At 38.6% G+C, this 15,045-nt stretch overlaps 1 protein-coding gene across 3 annotated transcripts; it reads left to right on the forward strand.

The window, feature by feature from the left end:
* The first annotated feature begins 10,255 nt into the window (after nt 1-10,255).
* On the forward strand, nt 10,256-13,062 carry LOC148010453 (uncharacterized). 3 transcript variants are annotated; one of them, XM_087671882.1, is made up of 2 exons: nt 10,256-12,053; nt 12,129-13,062. In XM_087671882.1, exons 1-2 carry the CDS (start codon nt 10,842-10,844, stop codon nt 12,960-12,962), a joined length of 2,046 nt encoding a protein of 681 aa, XP_087528008.1. In that variant the 5' UTR covers nt 10,256-10,841; the 3' UTR covers nt 12,963-13,062. The 3 variants fall into 3 exon arrangements, with proteins under 3 accessions (XP_087528008.1, XP_087528009.1, XP_087528007.1); XM_087671883.1 differs by having other exon boundaries at nt 10,256-11,424; nt 11,518-13,062; XM_087671881.1 differs by having other exon boundaries at nt 10,267-10,677; nt 10,745-13,058.
* The last annotated feature ends 1,983 nt before the right edge of the window (nt 13,063-15,045 follow it).

Below are 15,045 nucleotides of genomic sequence, written 5' to 3' on the forward strand. Positions count from 1 at the left end.
ATCAACTCTACTTTTATTTAGTTTTGGATTGAGAGAGAGAGAGAGAGAGAGAGAGAGAGAGAGAGAGAGAGAGAGAGAGAGAGAGAGAGAGAGAGAGAGAGAGAGAGAGAGAGAGAGAGAGAGAGAGAGAGAGAGAGAGAGAGAGAGAGAGAGAGAGCGGAGGGGGAGGGGGAGGGGGAGGGGGAGGGGGAGGGGGAGGGGGAGGGGGAGGGGGAGGGGGAGGGGGAGGGGGAGAGGGAGGGAGAGAGAGAGAGAGAGAGAGAGGGAGAGAGAGAGAGAGAGAGAGAGAGAGAGAGAGAGAGAGAGAGAGAGAGAGAGAGAGAGAGAGAGAGAGAGAGAGAGAGAGAGTGAGAGAGAGAGAGAGAGCTTTCATTGATCATGTGTCTCTCATATCCATTTAGTGCATGAGGGCTCCATGACCAAAGTGAAGATTGAAAAGGGGAAAGAGAAAAAAATGTCAAAACAAAGCATAGGAGTAAACTCTAACAATGATGACTCAATATAAGTAGTTCAAAGCAATGTTAGTGAGATAAATTAGATGCATTCATAGATAGCATTAGCTAAATCTATATGCGAAAAATAGAAAGCTAAAGCTTAAACCAGATTTCAATAATATCAAGGTATCGAGTAGATGCAAATTCATGATAGAGCTTCCCAAAGAACTATTAGGAGGAGAAATTTAGACTTGTACACCACTAACCCCACTATTTAGACTCACACTCTCTCTAAAGTAATTGTTGAGATTTAACTACATTTGTTGGGTGAATAACATCCAAGAGCCGCATTCAAAGGCCTTGAAAAATTAGAAAATCTCCTCTTTGAAAGAGTGTCATCTGGGTGAGCTACATTTGTTGGGTGAAAAACATCCAAGAGCAACATTCAAAGGCCTTGTAAAATTAGAAAGTCTCCTCTTTTAAAGAGTGTCATCTGGGTGAACTACATTTGTTGGGTGAATAACATCCAAGAGCAGCATTCAAAGGTCTTGTAAGATTAGAAAATCTCCTCTTTGAAAGAGTTTCATGTCATGGAATGACATGGGAGGTGATCAATATTGGTAAGGGATTAATAAAAGAAGAGTCAATTTGAGTACAATATGCCCTCTTGGACAAAGGGCTAACACTCATCCCAATATCATGTAGCTTGAATGTGGTCCATTGAAGTCTAGTTGTGTTCATGTGACCAAAATGCAAGCTTCAATCTTGTTAACAACGACACAAGGTATGGAGACACTATCTTTTGCCAAATGTGCACTATGCCTTTTTAGAAACATGAACAAACTATTTTATCTAATGAGAACCACAAAGTCATGTGGCTTAAGTAAAGGCGTTATGAGCTTATCGCATTGGATAAGTGATATCTCGCAACAAGTATTTCTTGACTTGGAAAATCCTACCCTTTCTCAACAAAACATTCACAAAATGTAGACTTGATCTGGTGATTTCTAAATCATATACTTATGTAGTATCCAATAGAACAAAGAATTAACAAACATATTTTCTACAAGTTCTACAAAATCTCGAAAAGATTTCCAAGGTAACGTGAGAAAATATAATAAATGTGTTCTACTACGTTCTTTATGTCACAATATCTGTTGAATTTCTAACTAAAGTCAAATCAACATCTCAATCACTTTTTTTTTTGCATGTTCTAGACGTTCTTTAAATTCATTGTTGAAGCGATTTAAGTTTATTATTGAGAATAGTGTCTTTTGTGTGCTCACTTGTTAGTAAGGTCTTTGTTCAACCATCTATTGAAACTTGAATCCATGTTTCAATCATTTCACTTATTCATGTTTTTCCACCTCCAAAGAATATTGAATCGATCATAAGCTCTTTGTCTTTAGCTTTTATAGCTTTGATGTAATTCATTCTTAACTTTAATTATTGAAATAATTAGAAAAAAGTTGAAATTAGATTATGTTACCCATCTTGGGGAATAAGATTTGCTAGGTGTTAGACTTAAAGATAATGCATGCACACAAGCTTCCGTTGAGCTTGGATAAACATTTGTTGAGAGATAATGAGAATGGTTTCATTATTGTGAATGAGATGAAATGTGTTACGTTTAATAATTCACATGTCTTATGTTTATGAAAGAATAATCACAACACTGTTTGAAATGTGCATGGATTAGAATATAGTAGTAGTAATAAACAAAATGAGTCAAATGACATCTTATTGCTTGATGAGCTACTTTTGATGATGTGTTTAGCTTGACTAGTGACTATGATCAAATCACTTTTTCTCATCTCCCTTTTCTATACAGTAGCATATCCAACACAACATGATGTGAAAGGGGGAAAAGACTATTAGGAATCGGTATGAATATGAATCCTTCATGTATGTGGGAAAAGGATCACAAAATGTTGACACTTGTGGCTAAGAGTAGGCTTAGACTCAAAAATATGTGATGTTTAGAGAAAGAGATATATCATGCATATAAGAAGAAACATTGAGGAGGAGTCATACGATATTTTTGTTGGTCCAAGTTGCTTATGTCCCACAGTGTCGCAAAGAAAACTCAATGCCATTTGAGATAGCTTGAAGAGCATCAATTATGCCTAAGGGTGCATTTGCATGATAAATGTCTCTTATATCCTATACAATGAGGAAATGTCTATAAACACACTAGAAAATGAACCAATCTTCCACCAAGAGAAAAAAGTATTAAAAATGAAAATTAAGCTTTAGGTTTGGCCTTGCTGCCCCATTAAGGATTGCACAATGTTCACAAAAAATTAAGGTTTAGTAACACAATGCATGACAATTTTTTTAAAATAGCTTTAACAAAGGAGAGAAATCCTTAAAAAGTTCAATGCAAAATTACTAGTGCTTGACTTTGTAAATTGTGATTTTTTTCTCTTAGTAAGTCATGTACACTTTTCACCTAGTTTGAAAACAAAATATTAAGACATGTCTAGATGGGACAATGGCATCCTACTTTAACAAAGGACAATGTGAAAGGCCATGACAACATGCTTTGTTAGCTTTCATGAATCCAAGGCTCACTTTTCTCTAGAAAATATAGTAAGTCCCCTATAAAGCTAACAACGAAAATGCCAACAAACTTACCAAGAGAAGGTTTTAAAGTTAAAAACGATTATCCATTTCAACTATGTTCTAGTGAACCACCTAGTCTAAGCATTAAGAGAAAACCTACAAGCTTTCAAGTTGAAGGTTTTGTCATATGTTTTCAAAAGAGTTCGTCTAAAATTTGTCCCAATGTGGCACTAGTCTTATAGATGCAATGTCCAGGTCCCTGCATCCAATGCTCTTAGAGCAACTAATAGCCTAAACAAGCACACAAGTCCATTGTCAAGTCACATGCACTTTAAAGTTTCTCATTCATGCACAAGTCAAGATAAAGGTGGACCCAACTAGTTTGAGCTGTAAGAAGGAGAGAGATTGAATTTTGAAAGTCACCCACTTAACAAATGCATGTATGCCATGAACAGTTGATTGGGGCCCAGAGGTGAGTAAAAACTACTTCCGTTTTTTATATATTTTGTGGATTTGTGAAAGCCCCTTAAAGAAGCTTCACATAAGCTTCAACATCTAAGAAGAATTGATCTCTCTTTGAAGCTAATGGATTTCGAACAACTTTATAGGGATGGAGTTGATGGTTAGTTCAGCCTAATGGAGCAGCGATCCATTCTAGAGGCCCAAAAACTAGCCTAATTGATTGAGCAAGCACAGCTCCACTCTTTGTGGATGCTTTTTACTAGCTTTCGATACATAAAAAAGCCATTCACTACGTCATAGCATTAAATTTTTAGTGTTAACAATAGTAAAAACATGGCAAGCTTAGTTATTTTTCTAACAATCGTGAATTTTAGCTATGCACATGTGAATATGTTATACCTCCAATGGCCCTCTCCAAGTCCAGTAGCACTTGTTAGTTGTGTGATAACAAGGATGCAAGCTCATGTGAAATTATTCTTAAAGCACGAAGCCCAAGTCCATGGATATCCATCCATGTGTTGCATATGACAACCACCTTCACTCTAACAAGCATGATTGACCTACATATGGTTGGGGTATAAGGGCGGTTACACACTAGGGGCATGCCTACTGAATTGTTAATGTTAGCATTGTGGTATGCACATATAGCTACCCATGATCAAAATTTCCTCAAAAAAAGTACTGCCAACTTGATAGAGTACTTATTGGCATGGCAACCATGCATGGATTCAATTGTTGGATTTGACAACAAAGCTTTCGAAGAATAAGTGACATGGTGTTATCATCAATGAACTGGGAATGCAAAGTGTGCTTGGCATGAGAGTATTGCGCTTATCCTTGTCCATGCACTAAAAATGTAGCGAATTTTGTGGACCCAATAGAAGATGGATGCATGACAGTTTTCGCTCATTTTTTAAGATTCTTGGTGCCTCATGCGGGACCACCTTGTTGTGATGAACACACAAACCTTCAAGCTTCAAGGTGGTGTGCAACGTTCACAAAAAACTAGGTATAATATAAAGTGAATTGCAAAATTTTCAAAGACAAACTCTGGAAATTTGTAAAATGAAAGGTTTAAAACCTTGGAATCTACAAGTTTTTTAGTTGTAAAAATGGCAATATTTTAAAGGTTTTTGTATTGGCTAGGAAAAATGCTTTTCAAACAATGGTGGTGTGAACGCGCGCCATTGGGAGGCTGACGTGGAAGGAATCGCTTTGACTTGGACGCTTCCTATATCTCAGGGGCGAGGTCCAACGTGGCAGGAAAAGCGTCATTTTGATATTTGTAACAGTATTATCACTTTGACTGGGCTGGTTTTTCTTCGGCGATGACGTGGAGCGCAGAGAATTCGTCGATTCGTCTGACTCTTTTTTTTGCATGAATCCTGTGTGGTGACTCATGACTCGTGAGACAACCAGATGTTGACTCCGCACGTTCGGACGCGGAGGATCAGGAAGACCACGTGGAAAGTCATTAATTTCCTTAAATTGTCTGATGTTGATCGATGGTTTTCACATCTAAGCCCAAAGAAAAAAGGTTTACCATTTAATAAAACCTGATGCTAGAGCGCGTACACGCTAAGAGGGGCTTCACGCGGTGAGTTTGAAACTCCATCTCAAAACTACCACACAGCCTATGGATAATCTTGTTCCCACACAAGCAATCCTATTGAATATGAAAGGTCAATAACAGAGCACACGTAAGCTCGAAGAAGAGTACCAATGCAACAATCTGTTGCCAAAATTTCGTTAACTTTTGCAAAAGTTTTGAAGCACACAAAAGAAGCCCGAAATCGTGTAGAATGCTGTATTTTCGGCCCACAAATATGTTGTGTGCGTTTTAAAAAGGTGCTATGGGTATTACTTCTTTCTGGTCTTTATTTTGATTGCTCCATGACATATGGAGTTCCCATGCGAATCATCGGTGTTCACCCAAAAATCGAGGTTTAATGTCAAATAAATTGCTAAATTTAGAAATGTTAAAAAATGCAATGTCACTTTAGTTATACTATGGCAAAAGAACCTACAAACTTCAAAGAGAAACCTGCAAAATTTCAGTCTTGCAGGTTCGTGTATTAGCTTCAAAAATTACTTTTCATGAACACTACATGTGATCCATTCTTTTGCATACTTTTTGTTTTCCAGTATTAACTCATGACTAGTCCACCCACTTTGCTTTGGGACTAAAAGGAGCCAATCAAGCTTTAAAATAGAAGATATTGCCTTCATATTTTTGTGACATGGCAAATCTATCTCATGCACAAGACACCTCGATATTTACCCTACATTGTCTTAAAGTTAGCATATAGGCAACCATTTGCCTGATTTTAAACATCGGGATTGCATCTAGAGCAATGGCATTGATAAGATGTTTTGAGAAGGGCGGTTCTTGCATTTTTGACTGATTGTGTAGGCAACAACACATCAACCCACGAAATTCTAGGAAACACTTTGATTAGCAATTACTTAAGGAGTTGAGAACTCTGCCTTATAAATAAAAGTAGAAAAGATCTACCACAAAGGTTTCATTCCAGCCTCCACTACAAATAAGACCTTGTCTCAGAGCAACAAGAGTGCAACCATATCCAAACCTTGTCAAACTTAGGGTGTTGGATGTTTTGATATTTGGGTTTGTCTACTCATCATTACATTTTCTATATTGAGAAAAGTTGTTCCATTTACAAGCCTATGAACACATCTATTCAATATACAAGTCAGTGAAGCATCCCAAGAGAAAGCATCAAGCACATAATGTCATGCTAGCTACACATGCATGTATAATGCAATATTTTCCTCTATATAATGATCAAAGACAACTATTAAACCTTTTATCAAATCCAATATGAAGCGTTGTAATGAGGCCAAGAGCCAGTATAAATTCTATGAACAAATTGGTCTATTACTCCAAGTTAGCAATGTATTCCCAAAGTAAGTCAATTGTTGTATCCATCAAGCCGCTAAGCCAAGGTCATATCTCTCCCAAAATCAAGCTCGTGCTTTTGAAATGTATTATGCCCAAGAGAAAAGAATGTGTGATGTTTGCTTTCTAGGTACAAATGCAAAGCATTGTCCAATTGAACATGCAGATTAAGAAGCATATGAAGATCACAAAGTCTAGGAAGACCAACATGAGGTTTGCAGGAACAAAATGCCTAAAGATGAAGTCCTAAGTAAAATCCCAATGTAGAGTAAAAGGATAGAGCATGCAACACGAGCAAAGGACACAATTAATGACCACCAAGAACTAGAAGGAAATCTTGCTTAATGAGTTGCTCACAAGTACAACTAGTACACTCTCTTAACCTTTGAGAGGGACCTCTAGATTGTTTATATAGCCTCATTGTGGGCTAGGGTTAGGGCTCCCCTTGCCCTTTAGCTCATTCACACCTTACCTTCCCTCATGCACCCTTGCTTGCTTAGGGTTCCTATGCTTTCCTATGCTATACTTCTAACACCCCCCTCCCCCCCGATGTTAGGGTGGTATTGGATTACATAGCATGGAAATGCTTCCCCCTCTAAATGAATTAGTGGGATGCCTTGATAAAATAGGCTACAATGATATTTATGGAAAGATGGTACAACGGGGACTAGAAAAGTCAGTCATTAGGTGCTTTGAAGACATAGTTGGCCTCCAATTCTTTGGGAATTCAAGAGAATTGGAACTTTTACTAGTGATATGCCTTGTTTGTTTACATTTGTTGCAATTCATCTTGTTGGGATATTTTTTCTAGCAGTTGCTTACAATATATCCCTTTTTATTGCAAAAGGAACATTTAGTAGTCAGAGTATGGACTAAGAGTTGGTCGAGGTAGATTATGAGCTAGTGCTACCTTCTGTTTGGTTTCTTTTCTCCTCATCCAAACAAGAATGAATGACACCTTCAAGTGTAGGATTTGGTACAGTTGTTAGGGTAGTGACAAGATTTGAAAAGACTTTTCTTATAGCTTTCAAGAGTATTGCAATGGCATCTTCTTCAGCAACAATCGAAGCTTGAACTAAAGCTAATTGAGCCATTAGACCCTTCATGTGGGAAATGAACTTTCCCAGATCTTCTCCTTACTTGTATTCTAAGCTGAATAACTCTATTTTGAGGAAGATTTTTAAATTCTTCCCTCTTACACCATAACATTTCTCAAGCTCGTCCCATTTCTCTTTTGTAGTTGCAAGTTGGTCAATATGGTGAAATAAAGATTCATCTAGGTGCAACATTATTATGGCTTTGATTCTTTCATAATCTTCAACATCCATATGATTGGATGGATCAATGGATTTTATCCCTTTGATGAATGGCTAGTAGCCTCTCTCTATCATTTTATATTTTACTAACACCTGCCATGGGTGGAAGTCTCTCCCATCAAACTTGTGGATTTGAGGCTTCACATCAACATAGGCCATGATAGGAAGGTCTTACCGATTGCACAATGGAAATGACAGTGTCTATTTCTTTACAAGTTTGGCACTACAAAGTGGAAGCAGCAATTGATGTGAACTTGGATAAATAGATTAGATGAAGAGAAGAAAATTGTATATGCATTTATTCTTGACACATAGCCTTACAAGGGTCAAGAAGAATGATGAAAATTGAGCACTTTGATGAATATGCTTAAGGTAAAAACTAATCTCCTCAAGATTGAGATTTAGCATAAAACATCTTTCACATACTAATTGGAAACAAGATCATGACTGTGAAATATAGCATTAGTGCTTACCAGCACTCAAATCATACTATCCTGAGATGGAGCTTCCAAATCTAGAATGAGCTCAAGAGAAGGTTAATCAGTAACTAAAATCATTATTAGAGTTGGAATAATGATTGGGTTTAAGAAAAACCTAAAGCTTACAATGAAGCTTTCATGGTTCCCAAGACCCACTATTAGGGTTTGGCTCAATGTGAGCAGTAGGGATGGAATTTCGAGAAACCCTCTGAGGTGGAGATAGCCCACTTGGGGGGCTACAAATGCCCAATGCTGGCTTGGATGATTGTGTCCCCCCTGCAACCCAGTGAACCTTGCTGATCTTCGCACTGTTAAAATTGCACATGTTTTTGCATTTGTTGCAATGTGGGCCTTTGTTGTGGACAATGTCAGGCTTTATCATGCTGTGCTATTGTACCTTGAATAGGAGAAAAGATCTTCAAAAGAAACCAAGTAGAAATATTGCCTCCTTTTCTCTCCCCAGGTCCTCCACTGATTGGTGGTCAAGGCTAGCTATGGTGGAGAAGAAGGTAAAGTGAGAAGAATGAGGTCTTCTTGTGCACTTAGGTCAAGATGGAGTTGGAGGGAGCTTGTTGTATTAGAGATAGCTTTGATATCATGTTGAAAAAGTAGAGTGAGAAACAAAGGATGTGCGCACAAGAGGGAGAAAGAGCTCAAGTATAAGAAGGAAATCTTGCTTAATGAGTTGCGCACAAGTACAACTAGTACACTCTCTCTACCTTTGAGAGTGACCTCTAGGCTATTTATATAGCCTCACTGTGGGCTAGGGTTAGGGTTTCCCTTACCCTTTAGCTCATTCACACCTTACCTTCCCTCATGCACCCTTGATTACTCAAGGTTCCTATGCTTTCATATGCTACACTTCTAACAAAATAATCATACGTTCTCTTCTTCTCCTTCTTCCTTCTATTTTATATCCTTCTCCTCATGATTATACAAATACATGCACATAGCCACAACAAAAATACATGTGGAGCTATAGGAAGCATATATGGGGGGAGCCCCACAATTTTTCTTACCACCCATCATAGCGTCCTTCTCAATATTGTGAGTACTTTGTATGGTTATTTTCAACAGGTTTATGTTATGATTTGTGGTAGTTGCTCATGCGCTTTCATATTGTGTGTTGGGTTCCTTATCTTATGGTTTCAGGAATTCAAGATGTGTTTTGAGCAATTTCCTCAGCAAAAAATAGAAGCAATAAAGACTATCTACTTTAATTGTTGTGATGAATTGCATTAGATTTGGTTGACATTATCAACCAACTCCTAGCAACCTTGCATTTACATAATCGCTCTAGTCAAGGGCTTAAGGTGGTACCTTGGGCTCCTTTCTAAAATATGGCAAGGTTGTTCTCGTTTATTTAGACATCCTAATAGATAGATGTAGAACACACATGAAAACGTGGAAGAGTGTGCTCTCAAAGCAATAATGAAGTAGATCTTGAGAATTTTCCAAGCATACCTCTTCTCTAACGAAAAGTTTCATGGACATTGTAACTCTCTTACCATGTTTAAAGTGCATGCATGTGACTTTGCTCCTTTCAACGTTGGAAGAAGTCTTTTTCATGTACATCTTGTAAGCATTAGAGTCATGCCATTTGCAAGTTGATTGACTTGCATAATGGAGGGTGTGTTTTGTGGACGTCCGTGGACTTGTGTGAACCATATTCATTCTCAAGCCATTTTGGGAATAGAGAGAGAGAGAGAGAGAGAGAGAGAGAGAGAGAGAGAGAGAGAGAGAGAGAGAGAGAGAGAGAGGCCATGCATATGTGTGCCCAATTTTGTTAGCATGGAATACCCCTTCAAAAGGGGGCACTCTGTAAATGAAAGATTGATTTTTGGTGCATGTCCAAATGTTTCTTGTGGGTATTTGCAAAACTCGAGCACTTTATTAGACTTCAAAGTGTTGAACAAGTAATGATAGCCACATATTTAGCAAGCAAGGAGGGAAAAACATCATGCTCACTTTAACTTAGAGGACTGCTACAAAGTCTAGTAAGAGCTTGGCATGTCACCCACCTTGAATCCACTACTATGAGACCAGCAAATCAACTTGGTTTGTGTGTGGCAGGGCCCTTAGAGATGAGGAACATCGTTATGCAACAACTTATTACAGCATGGGAAACTACTCTTAAGAGGCCATGAACATAGATATAATGATTCATGAACATAACAATAATACGTGGAGTTTAATCAATTAATGGCAAAATGAGAGAGCGACCTGTGATGCAGAGTAGTCTACATACATAACATAACATAATTTCTAAGAAAAATATATAGAAGATAGATAGATAGATTCTGAGACACCATGGCTATGGTGGGTGTATATAGTTTTTCCGTTCTGTGACGGTGGTAAAGAAGTAAGCTTCAGGGACCAGACCCTAGCTGCAGATCTGCTCTAACCCTAGCTCTTGTCTCAGCAGAGGAGCTCTCCATCAGAATCGACGCATCCCTTCGCTTCATCAAAGAGCGTTCCTGGCAGGACTGCATCTGAAAAAGGTATGGACCGCTAAGCTTCTTCCATTAATCTGCAGAAGCCCTGAGAGTCAACCTTAGTCCCTTGCAGATAACAGAAGACCCCTGAGAGAGATAACTTATGTTTGCTCCATGGATCTGCTCGTGTCCTCTTGAGCTTGTTTTGCTGCTGTCGGGAGCCTGAGCAAATGTGGGCTCCACTGGCATATGAGTTTTGCCTGCTGCTCTTCCTGATTTCTGCCATTGGGAGTAGCTATGGAGATTCATTTGAGTATGAGTGCCTAGAGTCCGAGCGGAAAGTCCTGCAGGATTTCATGCACAGCATCCCAAACTTCAACTTGTCGTCGAATTGGACCGATGATGGCAATTGCTGCAATTATTTAGGAGTGACTTGCAAACCGGTCAGTCCTGTGCCTGCAGAGACACTTGAGTCCACCTATGAATCGACATTGGCTTCCAATACAGTGCGAGTAGTGGAGCTTTCCTTATTTAATTTCAGTCTAAATGCCACAATCCCTCCGGTGCTATCTAATCTCACATATCTCCAACAGCTTAATCTATCGTGGAACCACTTCCGCGGGAACATTCCAAGAGAGTTTGTTTCGCTTGCTCACCTGCAGATGCTGGACCTTAGCCATAATAATCTTTCGGGCAATATTCTTCTCTTTGAGAGCATGCCATCATTGCAACTTATCAACATTTCCCAGAACGATTTCTCAGGAAGATTGCCTGTGTACCGCAATGTCAGCAGTTTGAAAGAATTCATCGCAAGTAATAATCACTTTTCAGGGACCTTTCCTACAAATATCTGCCAGCATGCTATCAACCTCAGTATTCTGAATGTCGCTTGGAATGATCTATCAGGAGGTGTAAACCAAGGCCTGGGACTGTGCACACATCTGCAGCAGCTGGATTTGTCATCTAATTCCCTTACAGGCCCGATTCCAGACGATATTTACATCGGATCCCTGTCAGTACTTCGCTTGCAAGATAACAGCTTCACAGGAACTCTTGCAGAAAGTGTAGGAAATTTGCACAACCTCTCAAATCTCATCCTCTGTTACAATAATCTGTCTGGGACCATACCCAAAAGCTTATCACAGAACACTAATTTGAGGATTCTGATTCTCAGCAGAAACAATTTCAGTGGGTCAGTAGAGGTGGATTTCTCGAAGATGACTAATCTACTGGTCTTAGATCTTAACAAAAACAGTTTAAGTGGGCCTATACCGTCCACACTGGCGAAGTGCACCTTGCTACGCACCTTGAGCCTCTCCAAAAACAAGTTCACGGGAACGATTCCATCAGAATTTAAATCCTTGATTAATCTCACAACAGTCTCTCTTTCTACCAACCAACTCCATGGAGGCTTGCAATCTCTGCAAAACTGTCAGAATTTGGTAAGCCTTATTCTTACAAAGAACTTTTTCAATGAATCTCTCCCGGCAGTTTTCGATGGCTTCAGGAATGTGCAGGTTCTGGCTCTGGGGTTCCTTAATTTAAGTGGCCGACTTCCGGCCTGGTTGCAGCATTGCAAAAAGCTGCAAGTGTTGGACTTGTCATGGAACCAATTCAGAGGAGACATTCCCCCTTGGTTAGGGAGTTTTCAGCATCTTACGTACTTGGAATTATCTAATAATTCTTTCACTGGTGCCATACCTCTACAGCTTTTTAGCTTAATCTCAATGATGCACAATGATGCCAACACAACTGGTCTGTACCCTGTTGAGAGTGTCATAGCAGTGAAACGGCAGGTAGATTATCCTGATTTGACATATAACCAAGCACAAGCTTTACCGACGGGCCTTTATCTTTCCAACAATTATCTGGTAGGTTCTATTCCTGCTGAAATAGGCCGATTGAAAGCACTTGTTCGCATAGATCTAAGTCATAACCAGTTGGCTGGAAATATTCCAGCATCTTTTGCTGAGATGCTGGGCGTAGAATCCCTGGACTTGTCTTTCAATCACTTGAATGGTACCATTCCTACAAGTCTCACGAATCTTACTTTCATGGCAAGTTTCAATGTGTCTTACAACAATCTTTCTGGCAGAATTCCAGTTGGCAATCAGTTTGCAACATTTTCTAGTCTCAGTTATGAAGGCAACTCTGGGTTGTGTGGATTCCCACTCTCTTTATCATGTTCAGACAGAGAAGGAGAACCTGTGGTCACAAAGCCTGTGGCTATGGCTCACCATGACAAGGAAACGAGACCTTTTCTGGTTTCTTTTCCTGTTGGCTTTGGTGTAGGAATACTATTGGTTGCATTATTTACATGTCTTTGCACAAACAGATCCAAAAAGAGCTGACTTGTCTATCAATATATTGAATTTCAAAGTGAGAAATAGTGTATCAAAGGAAGTGTTCTTACCTTTTGGAACTATGGTTTTGTCTTTAGTCTTGCATTCTTGTTGTGACATCCTGACTTTAATTTAAAATCTTTCAAACTTCTTGCAAAATGGATTTCAAGAACTCTAAAATTATTAAATAGAAAAGATCTCAAGTAAAAAGACCCGAGGATCGTAATCCGATATTTTTCAAATTGACAAGGACTGTGGCCACCCGTCATGGAAGTTACTGCGTAAATGAGAGTTATGAGTCATATTAGTCATTAGTGGTTTGAAATATTAGATTTTTGAACAAAACTAGCATAATTTCAATATTTTGGATATTATTTGTTGTAAATATTCTAACAAGCTATGGAAAATTCTAGAACAGGGTGTCATATAAAAAAACAAGTGGTTTTTTCAGCCAGTTTTAGAGATTTAATGCAAAAAGAAGGATTGACGAAATTGCGTGTGTCGCGATCGCAGTTTACATGCAACAAACAATACTTTGAACAGGGAGATGTGTTTTACCTCCCTTTCGGAGCCAACATAACCATCAGATTTGTGGTCCGAGCATCAGATTGCTAATTTTGCCAAGATCCCCTCCATACATAGCTTTTCTTTATAGCCTCGAGCAAGAGGGGAGAGGCCATTCTCAGGAATATAGAACAAAAGGAGATGAGGCAAGAGAAGCGCAAGCACATGAATTTCTTGTTAAGTAGACGAGGATGCTTTGTGAGCTGTCGAATTCAATTCCTCAATCCATTCTATTCTATTCCTTTCTATGGAATCAAAACTCTTTTTGATTTCTCGAAATCTTTGGTAATCGCTTTTCTCCCCTGTCAATCTTATTATCCCAAAGCTCCTTCGTCAAATTCTCATTTTTTTTGCGGTCTCGTGATTAAAGACCATGGCCCCGAAGAAGAAAGCTACGAAGGTCGCGGAGGCAGGAGCTGTCAATAATGCTACGGATACAATTACTACAAAAACGGAATGACGAGTACAAGGATTACAAATGAAGCCATGAATACCATCAATCAATAATCGTCATGGATCTTCAAGTATTAATTTTTTAAAATAAAAACAGCTAGCATGCCTTTATCCCATGAATAGACAACAGAAGTTATATGCGAAAAATAAATTTTTATTCAATTCTTGCATATAATTTCTTTGAGAAATTCTTAACCGCGAATTCCAAGGGTTAACTTGGGTCTGTACAAGATGAACTTAAGCGAGTACAAGGAATGTACAGTGTCCTTAAAAGATTTAATATTTTTTATTTTTGTCTTGATCAAACGAAATCTTTGAATCACGAATGCTAATCCTCGATATATAAGAGATCTTGAGCTGTAATCGCCAAATGATACTATTCGTAATTAAACTAGTCAAGAGTTTTTTTTATTACGAGTAAAGACCCATGAAACTCCAAGGAAGTTATCCTCAAGTATGAAATTATTGCTTAAATTCAATCCAAACTAATCCCCAAGGAGGAGGGGAGTCCAGGATGACTAATCTATTGTATGTATGTTCAGGGACTATTTTGCAAATCTCTTGGGTTTCCAACAGGCATGCTCTTGGTGCATCCTCATCAGTACTTATAATGGTTTGTCTCGAAGTTATTTTGCTACTTATGTTGATTTGTCTCGAAGTTATTTTATCACTTAGGCTGATTTGTCTCGTAGTTATTTTGTCACTTGTAGTTATTTTTGCCACTTATGCTAATTTGCATCGATATTATTTTTGGAAAAAAAGATTTGTTTTGAAAATAAACTTATTAAAAGTTTATGTATAATGCATTTGAAATAAGATATTTGTGATTGTAAGCTAGATACTAATCTTTCCTAAAAATCATCAGGCTAAAAGATGAATGACTGAGTATTAGTGAGTTTAGACCAATCGTGACGCGGAAGGTCTTGTTGTATGGAACTTTAGTCAGTAGGAGGAAGTGAGGATACCAAGGGGCTTTGGTCATAAACTCCTTAGACTCTTATGAACTGCCAATTACCCTTCGATTTCCAGACTGTGTTTGGAAGTTCCAATACTAGTTGGGGAATGGAACTTGGAG

The sequence above is a fragment of the Lygodium microphyllum genome, chromosome 29, assembly GCF_053477565.2.
Source record: "Lygodium microphyllum isolate KBCC chromosome 29, Lygodium_microphyllum_v1.1.10, whole genome shotgun sequence".
NCBI classification, from domain to species: domain Eukaryota; kingdom Viridiplantae; phylum Streptophyta; class Polypodiopsida; order Schizaeales; family Lygodiaceae; genus Lygodium; species Lygodium microphyllum.